This window comes from Eufriesea mexicana, unplaced genomic scaffold (assembly GCF_001483705.2).
Source record: "Eufriesea mexicana isolate 0111107269 unplaced genomic scaffold, ASM148370v2 scaffold2646, whole genome shotgun sequence".
Classification (NCBI taxonomy): Eukaryota; Metazoa; Arthropoda; class Insecta; order Hymenoptera; family Apidae; genus Eufriesea; species Eufriesea mexicana.
Genome location: NW_016910740.1, coordinates 2,727,210 through 2,747,231, shown reverse-complemented (window position 1 = coordinate 2,747,231; position 20,022 = coordinate 2,727,210). Strand labels below are relative to the sequence as shown.

General features: G+C 30.1%; 3 protein-coding genes across 7 annotated transcripts; 2 read left to right on the top strand and 1 right to left on the bottom strand.

The window, feature by feature from the left end:
* The first annotated feature begins 5,267 nt into the window (after positions 1-5,267).
* Positions 5,268-9,004, top strand: Dh44-R1 (Diuretic hormone 44 receptor 1). The gene is made up of 3 exons (XM_017904097.1): positions 5,268-5,595; positions 8,468-8,622; positions 8,860-9,004. The coding sequence occupies exons 1-3, from the start codon at positions 5,404-5,406 to the stop codon at positions 9,002-9,004; spliced, it is 492 nt and encodes a 163-aa protein (XP_017759586.1). The 5' UTR covers positions 5,268-5,403.
* LOC108550362 (protein RER1) lies at positions 7,393-15,226 on the bottom strand. Of its 5 annotated transcripts, none has more exons than XM_017904096.1 (7): positions 15,093-15,226; positions 14,102-14,181; positions 13,874-13,978; positions 13,702-13,798; positions 13,306-13,523; positions 13,033-13,106; positions 7,393-7,474 (listed from the first exon to the last, which is right to left on the bottom strand). In XM_017904096.1, exons 2-7 carry the CDS (start codon positions 14,174-14,176, stop codon positions 7,456-7,458), a joined length of 588 nt encoding a protein of 195 aa, XP_017759585.1. In that variant the 5' UTR covers positions 14,177-14,181; positions 15,093-15,226; the 3' UTR covers positions 7,393-7,455. The 5 variants fall into 5 exon arrangements, with proteins under 5 accessions (XP_017759585.1, XP_017759584.1, XP_017759581.1 ...); XM_017904095.1 differs by lacking the exon at positions 7,393-7,474 and adding an exon at positions 9,975-10,368 and having other exon boundaries at positions 12,985-13,106; XM_017904092.1 differs by lacking the exon at positions 7,393-7,474 and adding an exon at positions 9,975-10,368.
* An 856-nt stretch (positions 15,227-16,082) lies between these two features.
* Positions 16,083-17,508, top strand: LOC108550333 (small ubiquitin-related modifier). Its single transcript, XM_017904058.1, has 5 exons — positions 16,083-16,179; positions 16,298-16,366; positions 16,459-16,536; positions 16,951-17,022; positions 17,186-17,508. Exons 1-5 carry the CDS (start codon positions 16,165-16,167, stop codon positions 17,246-17,248), a joined length of 297 nt encoding a protein of 98 aa, XP_017759547.1. The 5' UTR covers positions 16,083-16,164; the 3' UTR covers positions 17,249-17,508.
* The last annotated feature ends 2,514 nt before the right edge of the window (positions 17,509-20,022 follow it).

Sequence of the window (20,022 nt, the reverse complement as noted above, 5' to 3'; positions counted from 1 at the left end):
CGAAATTATTTATAAAAATACGATATTCGAATAACGTTGAGCGCCAATAATCGTTTAGGTATTCATTAAATTTTTTAACATCAGACTTTGAGACGTTTACACGCAGAATATACGAAAAAATGAACCTCTAGAAGAGGACGCTACCTCTGCTAGCCTCTAGAAAACGTAGCTTCGTGGTATTCAAAAAGAAAACAGCGAAGTTTTACGAAAATGGAATTTTTTAATATCGTAACCCACGTAGAACACAACGCGCGTTGCATACTTCATCCGGTATACGTGCACGATCAGAGAGAATGTAGCCGAGATCAAAAATCCGAGGGATTCCGTCGATCCCCCAATTTCCTGGCGCAGGTGGCGCTAGTATCGAGAAATATCGAACGAGAGCCTCGGGACATGATCCGCGTTAACGCACTGGCAAGGAACGTGACGCGAAAAGCAAATAAGGACTGCGAAGAGTAGTCGATACACATCAGGAAGAGGAAGAAACGTTCCCGTGGGACGCACGTCAATTTGACTAAGGATTTTTCATCCTTTAAAATACCTCCTCTAGATCGAGCTTGAATCCCTCGACCGCGTACAATCGTACGAGAAAAGGCAACGAAATTGCTATCGTTAAACTATTGGCAGAAATAATTCTTTCCTGTTAGCCCAGGCATATAGCACCATGTAACAAAGAAAGCGAGATAAAGTGCAACAGGCGCAACTAATAGATGCAATGGCGTAGACTATCTCTAAAGAATTAACTTCAAATTCTTCCAATGAATGTTCATTTGCGAATTTTATTTAACTATACTTATATTTCATACACATGTTAAATATGTATTCGATATTTATAAAGTATAAGTGAAAATAATCGTTGGTTGCTCGTACAGTATTACTGTCATGTTTGCAGACTTGCAATGTGTTATTCGAATATAGGAATTGTACGGATGTCTTACGCCTATGTTAACACTAGAACTACCAACCCAGTCAAAATGACTGGTCCCAGAATTTTCCTTTTTGCAATCACCGAACACATACACTTGCTTTAAGAATAAAATTGGTATCAACTCATATTATGAAAGAACTGTAACCAATATATTCGCTTATATTCATCGTACCGCTTGAAATTACTATAATCCGTGCACGTTACAATTAGGTGCCCACTAAAGATCGGTAGTTCTAGTGTTAACGTACGACGTTATTAAACCTGAAGATGGTTTAGGTAGTATCATAGAAGAGAGAAGGCTACGAGCGATCATGTTTGTACCCTATCATGCTAGGGAATAGAGTACCACCTTGCCCCTGTGCTGAAACGACAGACTCCTTCTCTGCAACGCACAGTAATTATTAACGATAGATAGATAGACAAACTCGAGTTGAAAACATGAACGAGATTATGACAACAATTAATTATCAGTGATTCGTGCTAGATAATTTCTAACATAAAAGGCTGCTATAACTGTGTTTTGCTTATTCTAGACATCGCGTTTAGTAATTTCATAGTAATCGTATCACTGAGACAGCTTAAAATTAGGATCAGTCTTGTAATTCTTCCAAGTATTTCTACATAAATTCAACTCGGGTACTGGAATATTTTACGTACAACGATTTCTGAGGTAAATACCAAATGTAATTACCCCTTAGCTCTATTTGCGCTCATTACACGTCTCGTTTTCCTAAAAACATTCGTCGTACTGAACCTGCGTCTCTCAGCGTACAGCGAAACTTTCTAAACTTTCTTAACATCCCGTGTAGTAAATAGCCGAAGTTAACGAGCTAAAGTATCATCGAAACGAGCTCTCTGTCCCTCGTAGAGCGAAGAAAAGGAAACCCAACTACGTTTGCTCGTAAAGTTGACTCTGGCCCAGTTTCCAGTAATAAATATAACCAACGTTGTTCACAGGAAGTCGCATTGGGCAAGCATTGTCCGTGGATGGTGTCTCATGCTTATGACTGGTTTTACCAAGCTCCGGCCATTTTGGTACTCTGCATCAACGTGGTCTTCCTTTTCATGATAATGTGGGTAAGTATTAAAAATATCTGAATATTCCCTATCCCCGGTATTCGCTGTTTAGAATCGACATGTCAACATTCATTCGATTATCAGAAATTCTATTCAATTATCAGAAGTTTATAACATCCATTAGGTGAACCTTGTAGAACTTACTTTCTTGAAAAAGAATCTGTAATAATAATAAATCTGCGATAATAACTGTAATTGCTTTATCATCCATAGTTTCCAAATATTGTGAATTTCTTTCTAAAAAATACGATTTTTGGCTAAAATTAAGTATTACATAAAAAGTAAGAACGTGAGAAGGTTCACTCTTGTGTTAAAAATTAGGTGCGAGTATCCCGAGTTTATCAATGTTCATAACAATAATATAATTTGTCTTTCTGAATAATTATAATTAATAATTTTACAATTACGAAAATTTGAAAATAAATACTATTTTTATTACTCTGCTTGCTATTATTGCATTTTTACGAAAAGTTCTTTATCTGTCACGAATTTGCTACACAGTATCGTATTCTGTAGGCTTTTCTGAAGAAGAAACTATGAAATAGAATTGTCAAAACAGTTTTTAATTCGATTAAATCGAGAAAATATTCGTCGGTAAAGTGTATACGCGGTTTTACCGCTAGGCAGCCATTGCCCGCTTCTCCAGCCTCGACAGTGTCGTAGCTAGCTACGCGTAATCCTAGTACCAAGTGGAATCGTGCTAACATATAACAATCTACGAAAAAAGAATACAATTTATTATAATTTTACAGAGAAACAACATAATATATATATCATTCTTGTATTCACAACGGTATTATTCATTCAATCTTTTGATCTCTGTTTGTTATTTTTATAGAGCCCAAATTCTAAATAATCAATAATATATCAATTAATAATAAAGGTATTATTAGTGAAGATAAATTCTTAAATTTAACAGTAAGTATTATTTACGTATAATTGCTGTATGATTAAAAAAGAAATGTTATCTAAAATGTGCAGCAAAATCTCCTCGCACATTCTATGATCCTGTTACTTTTTTGAACTTCCAGTCCAAAATCATAGATGGCGCTGACCGAAGATTGAACTATCTCGAATATTATTGGCTTATTTAAATTAATTACTAACTCTGATTATGTGCTCCCGGCACATTTAAATAACTTAATTCGGCATTGAAAAATTAACACATCACCAAGTTTCTGTAATTAATTCACGAACTTTTATAGTTGTATCTTAAAACTGGAACTATAGGCAACATTCCTATATAATTTTCGTACACAATTTAATGCTGATTAGTTTGTTATTAATATTTATTTCGCGTCATGATTTTCATAATATCAACTGACATGATTTTTCGTGTAAAATACTAAATATCTGAAACTGGAAGTAAAATATGAAGAAAAACAATACATGAACATGCCTAATAATATTATTCTTATAATATGTGCATGTAATTCATAAATTAATTCCATAAAAGATAGTAATTAATAACAAACTATCGATATCTTCGGCAATAGTTCAAACACTACATCCAGTAATCACTAATAATTAATTAACAAAGAAATTTGTGCTCAAAGCTACAGTAGAAAATTCTTTGAGGGTGGGCCTTTATTTTTCTATCATACAAGGTATTAATTAAAATATTTTCTAAATAAATAATTACGAATATCTAAATATATTTATTCGAAAGAGGAACATGAACGATATACTTTGGTACAATGGAGAACATAATTTTTACGATTCAATAGTTACACAATAATGACAGGGAAATTAGGTTGAAATAAATTCCGTCGAATTTTAAAATGCCCAAAATGTTTCATCCCCGTTTTATTAATTTCATAAGAAAATCTTGCAATATTTTATATGACCCACATCGTACGATATAGAAAAAGGTAGCATGCCATGATTTTTTATAATTTCGCATTATACAATTACTCGCGAACCGTGTTTATCGTATGGACAAAATGAATAAGATACAACAAGGATTATTATTATATTACACGCTATCTCTCCCATCCCGGCAATTTTGTTCATCGATTTGCAGCGATTCTGCTCTCTTCCTGAAATATTGCTCTAATCCTTTTAAATGGAACGGCCGTCATCTTTTATCCGAGATTACGAAAACTTCCGGCTCGTAAATAGAGGACAAGCTCCGGAATACGTAAAGAGCGAAATTGAAAATTATCTAGATATTTATGAAACCATCTATCTTAAGTGTTTTCCCCGTTCCATCGTAGCGAAACTTCGAAGCATACAAAACGTAGTCGGAGACGTAATTTCGATTACTAATTTCACAATTTAGATCTCAAGTCGAAATCTCGCATCGCGAATAAACGCGAGGAATCTTTTGTTTCCTCGAATCACTTTCGCAACATTGCTCATTCGCGAATTTGAAACGCCATTTTCCATCTTACATAAAACTGAGGTTAGGTTCTAAGTTTAAAGTAGAGGTAGTTATTCAGCATCCTTCGTTGAATAATTAATCGGTAATTCGTCTTAACGGTAATATCTCGTTCGAGTAACACATTTCGAAAGTGGGTTGCATTAAATCGGTAACCAGATATAACTTCTCAGACAACCACGTGACAGGCATTTTTAAGTTCAACGAACGGACGGTACGGCAGAATCCTAGGGAATTTGAGAAATCATTAAGAAGTGGATACGCGGTAATTTCTAATACTAACAGAATTATTCCATGATTTAAATTAAATTATTTCTTCTAATAAATTCGACTATTCGACTACCCTGTGCCAGTGAAAAATTTGCTGAAAGAGGGTAGTTTCTTGGCAGTCATTGATAGCCAGAGGTTGAGCTAGGAGCCCGAATAAAACGTTCCTGGACGATACGAATTAAACTTTTCTTCTTGATACAAAAATAACGTTTGATACCAAAGTTGGTATAGCCATTTTGAGTTTGAATCTTGTGTTACGAATTCATAGCATCAAATACACTTAGACGTAACTGCTCGCAAAGACATTCGTTACAATAGGAATATTCAACAAAAATTTCCATTCATTACAGTTTCATAGTATTCTTACATACACATTACTACCCTATACAATGACATAATTATGGCTTATAAAAATTTTGGAAAATAGAATTCACATATGACTTATATTACTTTACAAATGAAGGAAACGATACACAAGATCCACATTTGTTTCCAGAATTTTGTCCGAAATTATAAATTTTTACATACAGTAACCGTTGGTATCGTTTCTCTATCGATCATCCACGATCTTAATCTCACTCTGTATTATCTGTATACCTTGAATATTCGGCATAACGTTACACGAGTACAATTGCACAGGGACAAAGCGTCACAGAGATCATGAACGTCACCGGTACTAATCCGAAAAGGAAAAAGAAGAAATGAATTTGTTTCGTTCCTTGACCGAATTTTCTTCTTTCTTTCTCTGATGCAGGTGCTGATAACGAAGCTCTGGTCCGCGACGAACGCAGAAACTCAGCAATACCGAAAGGCGAGCAAAGCGTTGCTAGTACTGATACCTCTCCTGGGAGTGACTTATGTACTGGTGCTGACTGGACCCACAGAGGGTCAGGTTGCTAATGCATTCTCCTACACTCGAGCCGTGTTACTTTCTTCGCAGGTAATGCAACAGCAAAAGGTATCTCATTACAAAAGCGAAGCTAGAGCGTCCACGAGAGACTCGCTCGCAACGTTACTTTTTCCTTTAATAAAACCCGGATACAATTGAGGATTCTTCCTTGGAAATTCTCAGCAATCGTTTCATTCTCTTTCTCTTTCACGTCTTTGAGCCTTCCTTCAAACGACGACTTACAATTCGTATGGAAACATACGTGTTTATTTCATTTTTAACGCGTTAAACGCCACGCCGGTCCCTAGGGACTTTTCGTTCGAGCCTCGCCGGTCCGTGCAGCCCTGAAAAGCCCACATGGCGGCTAACGTAAAACCGGCATGGCGTTGAACGCGTTAAGCACCTATTCTGGGTCTTGGGTACTGAAAACAAGTAAATGGAAAAGTGTAGAAATTTGGATCGAGATAAAGAGTATTGGATTAAATAAAATCAGGTACATCGTGGTGAAAAGAATGATCAATTTTAACTCTATCTGTCTTAACTTCTATTAAAATTATTTCTTTAGGAATTAAAATGACTGTGGAACATTGGAGGATAAAGATTCTAATGTATATACTTAACCCTTTGCACTTGACTCTCAATTTGTTTCAATGCTATAACTTAAATAACGAATAAAAGGTGATAATTATATTAAGAACAACCACACGCGAAACATCGAAATAAAATAATTTTATTCTTTCGTTGCAAATGCAAATGCACGATTTTATTTTATTTTCAGCGATTTTTCTTTTTATCAATGAGCTTATAAAAATTTAACAAGAGCTTCGAATTGCTGTTCACAAGGAAAAAATCTTCGAGTCCAAAGGGTTAAAAAGGGTATGGAATAATAATAAGATGATTAAAATCAATAGTACCAATTCCTCGTTTAGCGTGGTAGGAAATGCAATCAGTTGTTTGAATTATCCCTGTGCACTCGAAAATTTTGTTCGCTATAAAGATATAACGATTCGAAATTTTTCTTATATTTTTCTAAACTCTTGAAATAAAAAGAGAACATCGGGTATATTTCGTTTCAATATTTCACATGGAGTTACTTCTAATCTAATTATTGCCTCATACCCGTTACTCGAGCTTCCAGGTATTGAAACAAACGAAAGTATGTATCGAGTGATCGCTCGAGTGCAAAGGGTTAATGCGATTAAACTAAAAGTAAATATGCTTAGAGATCATTCGCTTCAAATGCAGATTATAATACAATATATTACGCAATGCTATTATGCTAATGTAGATTTTAGTCGTCGTTCGAAGGACACGAGAAAATAACATGACACTGTACAGGAACTTGAAGCTACTATTTAAGAATTCCTATTGCAACGAATAATTGCTGTTCCATTTTGGAACGTGAAATTACGACAGTGTAAAGATATTAGCTGTCTCGTGAAAACAGAAAGCTGTTTAAAATATTACAACGAATTTGCAATGTTTATAATGCATTTGGTACCTTGCAATATAAACATGTATTGAAAATTTTACAAATATCACCGTCTATTTCTCCAATATTTTAAAGACAATATCGCAACATTACATGGCAATCGAGATGCCAAGTAACTTGGATACAACGATTCGTATTTTTATCACTTAAGCTGATTCGTGTAATTCAAATGTAATATTATTTACAAATTATATCTCGCAAATTTTCCACGTATTACCGAATTTCAAGTATTCTTTGTTAATCGGAATTTTTCGTACCCAACGACACGCGTAATCAGGAAAATACTATTACGTTTAAAAAAAAAGGAATTATTCGAATTCGAACACGCGAGTTCGTTGATATCTAAAATTTGGGTCTCAGGAAAATTTTATCTCTGACATTCCGGGTACCTCTTGCTCCACGAGAATGATTCCATTGCTCTAGTGCCAGGATTTACCCCTGCAACAAAAGAAAAGGTACATTATAAACAGTTCTTACAAAGCAACGCGTAAAAATTAACACACAGAGCATTCTACTTCAAGCAACTCATTAGAAAATCCTTGAATAAGAATTTGAAGGAATATCTGAGGAAATATTCCTGCAATGGAAGAAGATTAAATATCTACAACGAAAATAAAGTATCACCCTGACCTGCATACTATGCTTTAACACGTTAACTGTTATGGGCATTAACGCTAATCGACTCGAGACACGTCACTCGTGCCGGATGATTCTCAGGCAACCAAATACCGATGAAATTAATTGCACCGTTTAAATTGAACAACTAAATCGTATTCGTGAAATTTGCGATACCTTCACTCTCACGGTAAATATTTTCTATAACTAAGCTTTTTGATTCTATATATTTTTCTAAATTTTTCAATATCAATGTTCAACAACGTTTCAGTACCGCACGTTACGATATATAACGAGGAAATAAATGTAGGATTGGAATGAGTACGAAACTGAAAGAGTGACAAGAGTGTTTAGCCTTAAAACGAAAGTAACCGTGTGTAAGAGGATTGACTGCAAAGAATATTTATGGTAGAGCCGAGTGAAAATTTAGAGATGCATCTAGAGTGGTTGAAGTACCTGGACCACAGAAATTGCGTGGGAAATGGCATGATTGAGAAAGAAAGCTTGGGTATGAAAGAGGACAGAATGAATGTAAGAAGTCCAAGTCAGTTTAACAGTTCAGTATAAGCCAGACAAAGACAGTGTGTTAAAGTCTAAAGTCAGTTTAAGAAAGATCAGAAGAGCGTGCTTATAGCGAATCTCTCTTGTCTCATAGCCAGCCGCCGTCATTCTATTTATATTCTATTAAGAAGCAAACAACACTATCTTAAGTCAATTCACCCAAATACCGATCCTACATAAATGACAGCATTCATAAGCTACAGGCAGAAAATTGGTCGGGCAGTGAACGTATTAATTGGCACTTGATATTTTCAGGGTCTGTTCGTCGCGTTGTTTTACTGTTTCCTAAACACCGAGGTTCAAAACACGGTGAAACACCACATCGAACGATGGACAACGGCTCGTGATCTGGACACAGAAAGAAGGTATTATAACAATTGGTCCCCCCGTTCGAGAACAGAGAGTATAAGGTATTCTATTCCCTTACTCCGTAATAAATCACTTAACTTTCCGTTCAGCTCTTCCGTCAGTTGATTTCGATTCGTCCAAGAGAGACTCATACTTTCGTTATGATCCAAAAGAAAAAAAAAGAAAAAGAAAAGAAACGCGATGCTTCGCTCGAAAAATGTGTCGCGTTAGAACGCTTGTAATGGGGTCAATTTAGAACAAGTAATCGCATTTGCATGCGGTAACGGTGTGATTTACAGATTGTACTGCCCCCCATCGAACCCATATAGGAAAAGGGACTCATCCGTAAGCGAGACGACGACCACGACCGTAATAGGATTAAACTCGACCACCACTTTCCTAGATAAATCGAAGAAGGCGATCTCAGAAGATCTGAACGAATAGGAATGACTGTGGAAGATCGGAAGTTTCAATTTTTGGAAGACTTCGTGGATGGATCGATTAGATCGTCGAAGAAACGTGTCAAGCATTCTGTTCTATAGTCGTAAAGTGAACCAAGATCTAAGAGATACCTATTCAGAAGAAAGAGAAGCTTTATGTTCGTATATTTTTAATATCTGTGCAAAGTAATTATTGCTGACTTTATAAGCGAAAGAAAGAAGGAATGATAACTAACGAAGAGATTGAAGCGTGTGAATTCGTGAACTATTTATGAAAGAATTAATATAAAAACAAAAATATTTATTTATTTTAAGGTAATTTATAATCGTTGATATTCTGATTTTCTTGGAAAATATTTTAATTCCCGTTAGGATTCGTTTTTACTAGATTCCCGTATATTTTTCTTCCCCTTTTTCTTTTTTCCTTTTTTTTGGGGTGGGGGTAGGAATATTTATATTTAACCTATAAATATATCTACGTAAATTATTATGCTATAATATAAACGAAATTAATTACGAATCAGCGATTAAATACTTTTTTAATATAATTTCTTTTGTCCATTTTCACACTTCTCATTGTAGTAAAATAATCATTTCTATATTCATTCATATGAATAATGTAAGAATAAACGCGTATAGAGAGCCAAAATAATAAAGCGATGGTTTGACGAAGTGGCTGAATTAAATTTTTCGTTGTTCTCGATGTCACAATCGACTCTCTCATTTCCACAATGTTCATAAAATTTCCAATTAATTAATTCTACGATCTGCATCTCCCTATATATATATAAAATATAATATTATTTTTCCTTTTCTTTTTCTACGATATAACGAATTTCTCGAAGACGTAAAACCCCTTGAATTTTAATTAAAGCGCGAACGAAGAAATGCTCGTATATTCTATGGTTGACCTTCGAAATGTAAATATTAAATTTTATTCTAACCTATTGTTTTTTAACTTAATGCATAGACGAAGAAAAAAGACTCTTAAAAGTATTTCTCAGATCTTCGGTGCTCGACGAGAGAGTTAACAAGGAAACGATATATCGATTCGTCGTAAGGAATGGTTGGAGAAATTAAAAAAGATCCTAAGGTATGCAACAATGCTTCAACATTTTATTTCGAATTACCATTTGCGTTAGAAGGATCACCTTTCATTCTCCCATTCACACGTTCATTCGTGCCTCGACACTTTCGCCTCCTTCACACTCACTTCCTTCCGTTTCCTTTCTTTCTTTTTTTTCTCTTTCTTTACTTCGTTTCACGTCTGTTCCGCTCGAGAAACCCGAACGCGTTCGTATTGGAGGAAAATCAATTTCCCTGTTTAAATTCTACGACACCCATCATCAAACTTCCACGAGCGGACTCCTGTAAAAAAGAAAAATCCGTGAGAATCCTTTTTTTTGTCTAATCACGAGAACAGGAACATGGTAACATTATTAGTTTTTCGCGTCGACGTTATTCTTAAATGGAAATTTAGAGAAAATCAGAAATGTGAAATCGAAGTTGAATCGTAAAAAGAAAGAAATTTGCAATTCAAATTGGATGGAAATATTAATGTATTTACGAGACTGCCTTAATGTTAAACGGAATCGTTAAGATGTTAACATTTTATTTCCGTACTAAATATATTTTATCACCTTCTCATATTTTTTATATATTTACACGTTTGGAAATAGAGAAAATTGCTTTGACCTATTGTCACCAGTAATTTTCTGCTGTTCTACCCAGTTCCGTTTGCAATTAAAAAGAAAATAAAATACCTATATCGTAAAATATAGTTCTTTTCTTCAAAAATGTGCACTTGACGTTATAGTAACGTTATATGTACCGATGTTCGTAGTGCAGATTTAATTGTATAACGAACAAAAGAAAGAAAGGAGTACTAAATATTAAAAGAACTATGTAAATTATTTTTTAAGCCGAAACAATGTATATATCAGCACAAAAGAAAATTTCAATAGAAAAACTCGCCTGCTACACTATCAAATATTTTGGTTTATGCATAGTCTATTTTAAGACATTACGATAAAATTAATTAAAAGAATAAGAAATAAAATTGTAAAGTAAAGATCTTGTAGCTCAACTATGTTATAATTACAAGTTTGTGATCGTCTATGTTGAATATCAGCTTCTGTTAGAGATATAAACGAAAAAAGAGTAAATAAAATTAATAATAGTTATATTCATAAGACGAACATCATATTTGTATCGAGATTTGAATAAGAGAGAAAAAGTGTTTATTGTTGTAACAAACTGTTAATGAAAACATTATTTATTTCGACTCCATTGTAAGCGTGAAAGCTTTATTGAGTATCGAAAATATATTGTAAATACGTATTAACAAACACTTCCGTAAATCGTTCGGCATCACTATATTCCCAAGTCCGTGTATATATCGCAAAATTTTCCATTTCACATTATTCGATAATATGAAATGATCGACTACTGTGTTTTACATGTATCAAAATTTATAAAGTGTTACACACAATCGAATGTGTTTGCGTGTGCATGTATCTATAAAAAGGTCGACTCTAAGTTAAAAATAATTAGTTTCAACTGTCCTTAAAAAAATATGGTATATCTACATATAAAGCAAAAAGTTATATTATGCCCAACAGTAACAGAAGAACGTGTTACTCGGAATTCAATTTCTGTCCAAAGATCTAAAAAGATATGTATTATTAAGTAGCTATGAAGTAAAAGACCAAAAAATGGTACCTGACTTGTCATAAAATTTAATTTTGATGTCTACATACAATTAAATCAGCTTGTACTTTGTACAAATTCAAGTTTAACATAAATTAATCAATGTAATATTATTGATACTAAAGAAACTAAAAAATGGAAAAATGATAATATATCAAAGGATATCACATACCCTTAGTACATTGAACTAATTTGAAAATTTTCTTAGAAATATTTCTGTAAAATATAAAATTTGTAAAATATTTAATAATATTTAGTAAATAAAAATAACATAATTTCTTTTAATTTGTCAAATTGATAAAATAACGTAACGCTTAAATGATCTTTGGACCTCGACAAATTACCCCTCTAATAATGCTATCACTTAGTATTTATTTTACTATGTATCAGGCGACCCGTGAATTAATGTTTATTAAATAATTTTGTATATACAAATTTGTATAAAGAGAAATTAGAGAAAAATTATGATCATCATTTATGAATTATCATTTAAAGTACGCCTGTCGCCGTAAGAACACAATTTTATTGCAACAGCAAGTCTTATATTGACCTAAATTGAACTAAATTATTTCACGATAAATCTGTTTGATAGAAATGATTAAATACCGTCTATGACGATCTCTAATGTATATCATAAGCAGTCGGAGAAATTTCCATTTCCTTTTCAGTAGAGAAGAAGTTGATGAATTAAAATATGTATTCGTATTGTTACTAAAAAGGACACTAATATGCAACTACAATTTTAACCAATATTTCTACTTTTACTTGATTTAAGAAAATCGATAGGATAAATTTTGAATAAAATTTTTTAAATATAAGAAAAGATTTAAAAAATAAGGAAGGAAGCGTACTGTTATACGTGGAATGTTCGTAATGAAAGCAAAATACACTAAAAAATAAAAAACAGTACTACTATTGAGATTATGAATCTTACGTGTATAAATTATTTTTTTCTTTACATTCAATGTTAATTTAATATTACATTAACAACTGCTGTACTGCTCATATTGTTACCGTGTCCACTTTATGTAAACCTAGCAATACTTTGTACAAATTTTATGATACAAATATATTACGACAATTCAGTTTATATACCATATAACATTATACTTTTAGTATTACACCTTTCATGAATTAAACCTTTTCTTGTATAAGGCAATGGTTTTATTTGTATGTAATGCCATTAATAAAAAAAAATCTGACTGCTTTCAAATTCAAGGATTTTTTTTCTTTCCACATGATACTGGGAAAATAGAAATCTACACACTTATGCACCTCCATCAACAAGCATACTTCACACCTATTCACTTTGAAGGTATTAACCTCGAAGTATCCTCGTGATTCTCGTACTTTGGTTTTCCATGAGTAAACGGCAGATATCTGTATTTGATCATATGCTGCAAATAAATTTGAAATTAATTATTTTATATTTTTATTTACTATTTTTAATAAGAATTTATTTCATTCTTTAATATTATATGCACTTATTTATCTTCTATAATAAATTAATAATATAAAATAACGTAGAAATATGAAAATATATCACAAATTGAGCTATAATAATATATCTTAAAGCTATAATAGATATAAATTTACCTTTATTTGACGTTTCATAGTAATGCAAAATAGCGTTATGAAGTACATAACAAGAATGGGCCAGAATACTGGTATATTGCAGCAATCAAACATAGTACAGATCATAGCAACAATTGTAGACTTTATCACAGAATACCAAAATTTAAATTCAGGCAATCTCCTAATAAATGGTCTAAATTCTTCATTAGATCTTGTAGGTAACTCTGGTCCTTCACCATCTATGAAGAAATTTCTGTTAAAAATATACTATGAAAATAGAGTTGAAATTTTTTCAAGTTATAAATTTATATAAAATCACAACTCACAAAGTCTAATTTTAACATTACAATTTTTATTTAACTTCAAATTTATGTAACTAAATATCCATTCCCACAAATAATATTTATGAAGACTTACCATCAAATTCCATTGCTGGATCAATTTTAGGAGTAAGGAATGCTATGAATAAATTCAGGTGATAAATTCCTAATGCATATGTGACAATGTACCACCCCTGAAAGTATATAAACACAAAAATATATTTAATCCTTTTTTAATTAATATCTTTAAAGTTTTTAAAATAACTCACTTGTGAGATAAATATACGCAAGAAGAAAACAAATATTAGGAAAAAAGCAAATGTCCATCTTGACGCTACATGAGGAGTCCATAGGTCCAAATACTTTTGATATAACTGTAATACAAGTTTATATATTAACTATAATGAAAATTTATGAATTTATATATTAAAAAATTAACATAATCTTTATTTGTTACCTTATAAAACAAATTAGTTTCAACAAAGATAAATAAATACCTGTGATATTCTTCCCTTTGCTTGACTGAAAACATTTCGTCTTGCAGGACTACCCAGATGCTCATCTTGCATCATTTTATCTTTACACAATATAATTTTTATTTCAATTATTATCTATAATATATTAACCATCTATAAATTTGCATATTTAATATTTCATATAAAACATATTCAATGTTTTGATCAAAATAACTATAACTACTATAAATTTGTGACATATTTTTTTATTTGATATAAAGTTATTCCTGTTTTGCAAATGCTATATTTTTAGAAATACAATATTTAATTATAAAGATAATACTGACTCATTTAATATTAAATCATATATTTGAAAGAATAAATATAAGACAAATATATATAACTGTATATTGTAAGCAATTAAATTTTAAATATGTTGTTTGAAATTAGAAATGAAAAAAATAAAAGATAAAAGTCAACTACATCTTACTTTATTTACTTTATTAGAAAATATTTATAAATTCTGCTTGCATTAGGGTATCTAATTAAATATTTAATCACGATAATAAACACTTCTTTTATACATATTATTAAATATATCTTCATAAATAAATCTCAATAAAAATGTACAAATGTGTTCTATACTTGTTGAACGTTTATATATACAACAATTAGCGTTTATACATGCAATTTGATAATTAAAAGAAATTAATAATACACCGAATCATTAAAATCAATTATTACAGCGAATTCAAGGTTGCAAGGATATAAGACTTCCTAAGTAACACTTTTATTAAACCTTCGTATCAAACGATAACTTAAAATTCACACAAAATTTCAAATTTCTATTTCTTAATTATATTGATACATTTCTTTAAATAATTCCGAACATTCATTTACGAAATTGATAATATTTCCACAAGTTCTTAGTAATATGAAATAAACTGAACTATGTGCACATAACCTTATCATTTTATGATGATCTCAAGTTCAATTGTAATTTGCACGTAAATTCAAAATAAATAACATTTACCTACAGTATTTGTACGTTTTCAGCCAATTTAACCGATTAATTTGCAGTTTATTTGGTTAAAAAAAATAACACGTCACAACATTAATGGCATACTATAAAATTTGCAAGGTGTTTTAACTTCTCTTCTGGTATTGTATCACAAGAACAGACAATCATCAAATCTGATTCTTATGTAACGAATGATATGATTTACATCAATTTGTGATTGGTAAAGCATTTATAAAAAAGGTACCGATTCCAATTTTTTAGAACACATGACCGTATTTGTTCATATACAAGATATTTTTTCCGTCAAACATAAACAACTGTTAAATAATTTATTATTATTTTGTACATATTTATTTGTTTGTCTTATTAATAAAATGATTACATCATTAATCAAAACTTTAAAAGCTTAAACTTAATTACAAGAAAGTTAAAATCATGTTCTTAAAAGTTCGTAAGAAATCAAAGCAAATTATGAAAATTTTGTTTTAATTCCCTGAATATTATAATCTACATAATTGTATTATTTTTACAATATTATACATTATTGTGTGTTTGAACTAAATATTGTTAATACGTTATAAATTAATAATTGATTTAAAAACATATTTTTTCGTTACATATACAAAAACATTGAACGTACAAAAATCGATTTAAATTTTAAATTTGTGTTCATAAACATAGCAAGACAAATATAATTAAGCAATTAACATAGAAATAAACCATAATATTAAGCATCTTATATTAAGTATATAGAAAAAAGAAAAATCAAATTTGATTTAATTAATCAACGTGATAGTAACTTGCTGTATGATAAAGACGAGCATTTATCTGGTTTACGTATATATGTATACATATGTATTTACATATAAATGTATAAACTATGATTAACTTTTCAAAGATGAGTTTTAAATAAAACTGTCAAAAATTGATGTCTTTTGGAACGAAAATAGCTACTAAACGTTAAAATTTTTATTTTTAGAATAGAAGACTGTGAAACTGACAAAAGCGCGGCGCCATATTGCGTGCTTGTGTTTGGTTACTGTTCTGGCGCGTGGTCAAGGATTGTTATATTTAATTAATTACCATGTCCGACAATCAGGTGAGCATTTTTATTTTAACCAGTAATTTCTTAATCAATATATTGTGGTATAAGTGCAATATAACATTTGAATGTTCAATCATATTTTGAATCTAATCGATCTAACCTTGCATATTAGGAGCAAAAACCCGAAGCCGGCCCAGGCGACGCGAATTCTGAATACATCAAGCTTAAAGTTGTTGGAAATGTAAGAAGTTATAGTTTTATATGTCTGTATTTGCATCTTTTCTCGATGACGCTTAATAACCAGCTTCGACGTTTCATTTTTTTTTTTTTTAGGACAGCAATGAAATTCACTTTAGGGTAAAGATGACCACTCAAATGGGTAAACTCAAGAAATCATATAGCGATCGTGTGGTTAGTTTACTTTTCAAAATAAATGTGTATTTTAATGCTATCGATAGATTTTGATAATGCACTGTTTAAAATAACTTGTTATAGAATTTATATAAAATTTTCTTTTTTTTTTCTATGACATGATAAATAACAGAAGTTATGTACATAGTAAAAGCATAAAGTTAAAAATTTATAAAATTTTCAATCATTAGGATCAAAAAACTTTAGTTTTGATTGATTTACTATATCCAACAAGAACTAAGTGTAACTTATTACTAAAGTATCTTTAAATATGATAAAAAAAATATTTTATCTTTCATTTGATATTTCAAATGTTATTTTTATGTTTTAAAATCATAAATTACTTAATATTCATATTATTCATAGTTATATTTATAAAATAGAAACACTTAATTGTGTATAAATTTTATTTAGGGTGTTCCTATGACGTCACTGAGGTTTTTGTTTGATGGTAAAAGAATTAATGACGATGAAACACCAAAGCAGGTAATGTTCTACCTAAGCTTAAAATTTTGAACTAAACATTGTAAGAATTCTCTTTGGTTTTTAAAGTAAATAACTTTTTTTTTAATTATTGAATTATAATTTATAATTGAAATGATAATTTTTATAAAATAGTAGTATTGTAATATTAAAATTATTCTTTCAGTTGGAGATGGAAAATGATGATGTTATTGAAGTATATCAAGAACAAACAGGTGGTCACTACTGAAGAAGTTAAATCTATTCAGTTTTAATATCTTTTAAAGTGAAAGTGACTATCATAATGAAATGGACAAGTTTATCAGTATATATATGTATGTTAAAAAAACATTATGTAATTTGGTTTTTTATGTAACATTTTGATGTGCTGTTCTACATTCCTGTAACGTGGCAAGTTTAAGGACCATCAACAGTCAGTTTCATACAATATGTTCATCCAGAAAAGACAAAAAAAGAAAAAAAAGAAAAAAAAACAAAAACAAAAAGAAAAGCAGAACTAAAAAAAAAAATCATGCCTTAAATGCAGTGAGTTTTATCCATTAATAATATTTGGCAATATATTTACATTTGATGGATTTTGAAATTCCTTGATTTAGATTGCAAAAATCCTCAAAAGTTTTAATTTTGTTATTGAAGCAAAGTAAATATTATATAATGTGAACATGATTTAAACAAAATTGTTGCGTTTAAGGTGCATCTATAATAAAAGAAATAATTGTAATATTTTCCCTTTGCCTTTTCAATGTAATTGTAATAACAAAAGTATTTTCTACATCACACATATGCCAAAAGATTTATTTTCTTCTTTTTTAACGATTATGGATTAATTAATTTGATGTAAGTAATGTGGATGCTTCTGGAGAACATTTTATTATAGTTTTCAAGTTTTATTAAAAATATGTTATATACTATAATAATAAAAATGCAAATTTTTATATAAGATAAAAGTAACAATTGTGCAATTCTCTTTTATACATAAATGACAACAACATTTTTATTTTCTGAAAAACACTATTTGTGTTTCACTGAAGTTGAAATGGATAAATATTTACAAAATTGTTAATTTTTTAACGCATTGTAGATTCCACTTGAAGCTTAGACATCTATATAGGCATCCTCATTATAAAATACTTATTCATTAATTTAACAAGACAAAATTTTTACAAATTGTAATAAAATTTATTCTTGTACAGATAAGTAATATAATTTCTGTTTTCATTGCTAACGTGTAGACATTGGTTGACATTTTTCTTTTATTATTGTATCTTTAAACAAATTTGGCTTTGTAAACGATACAGTAGTTTTATTAGATAATAAAAACAATTTAAATAGACGTTTATAATTAGAGAAAATAAGTAAAAATAATAATTACATTACTTTAGTAGTACTCTCTATTACGAAATGTAGTACTTGTTGAATAGAAGAATAACTGAATAGTAATATAATGTAGGCTTTCATCTTCGTAACAAAAGCAGAAAATGATTTTGATATAAATAATATTGTAATAATCGTTAGATTTACGGTTAAATTGCATCTACGTTTATTGAGCTTCACCGATTTCACGAATCATGTTTGCATCTGTCAATAGCATAATTACCTGTAATAACCATCTAGAAAATAAATGATTCTTCATCTTTCTCTACTTACTTTACGTACCGTTTAAGAAAAGTTAAACAAATAAAAATACTTGTAGATTACAAGGCAAACTTTTCATTTAATAGAATTACTTTTATTTATACATTGAACAGAATTGATAATTGCTAGTATTACTTATTTTTTAGCATTTCTTAACATATTCGCAAATTTTTAACATTATAAGCGGACATTCATAAAAATAATTAACTATCTACAGATCATTTTGAATTAACTAGTAATCCTAATATGTGGCATCCTATCATTATTACACATTTACAGTAATCTATAACTTGAAAGAAGCAATGTTTTGCCTCTATAATTATAATATCATAAATATTTAAATCCTCGACAGAAGGTTTTCTATTGTAAATACCATTTTTTTTTTTTTTATTGGAAATTAAAATATTTAACAAAGTTTTCAGATCGATTTTTAATTAGAGATTCGTATATAAATTGTTTCTTCAAAAACAATAACAACTTAATTGCCACAATTCAATTACTTAATTAGCATTTATGCACCGGTGCGGAAAAATTAGCAAGTAGATAAATAGTTCATTCAATAAAATGAGTTTATAGGTTCATATACACAGCCCATAATATGCATACAGAAAAATAATGCATCAAATATTGTCTGAATCTCGAGCTCATTGATCGGTTATAAACTGTTACAAAAAGTTCACGTTATTAAATTAGAACGAATATTGTTTTGTAAGAAAAAATTTTACAATATTCATATAGTGTTAATAACAATTTGACTTATTATTACATTACTGACTCTGTTTTTTTTTTGTTTTTCTTTTTTTTATAAATAAAAACATGTGTTAATTCGATATTCAAAACACAATTTGCATGTCAATCTTGATATAACTAATATTTCATTCTAAAAAATTATTTCTTAATATTTTAGCCAATTTAATACGAAAATTTTCCCTTCACCTTGTAATTAAAAATTCATGCACGATCGATATTTCTACTTCGATTATACGAATTCAGAATCAGTGTAAAACGTGTTACTAATTGCAACAAAATTATACAGAGATATAAAATCAAGTTTGTTATTAAACTTATTCAGAAACAGAGTTATTATAAAGACATCACTGTTTGATTTTGTCATGTTTATAGAGCTAGTATAATCTTTTGCAGTTTTCAATTTATGATAATAAATCATAGAATATCCTATTTCTGAATAAACCAAAAACAAAAAAGATTTTGAATTAAGATTTTCAGTATACAACAAAATAATTATTGTAATAAATTATAAGATATAACAAATTTTCTTTCTATGTTTTTCCTACATTAAAAAGAAGCACACAATATTTCAATCCACCTTAATGAAAAAAGATTATGCTTTCATGAATAATATGACAT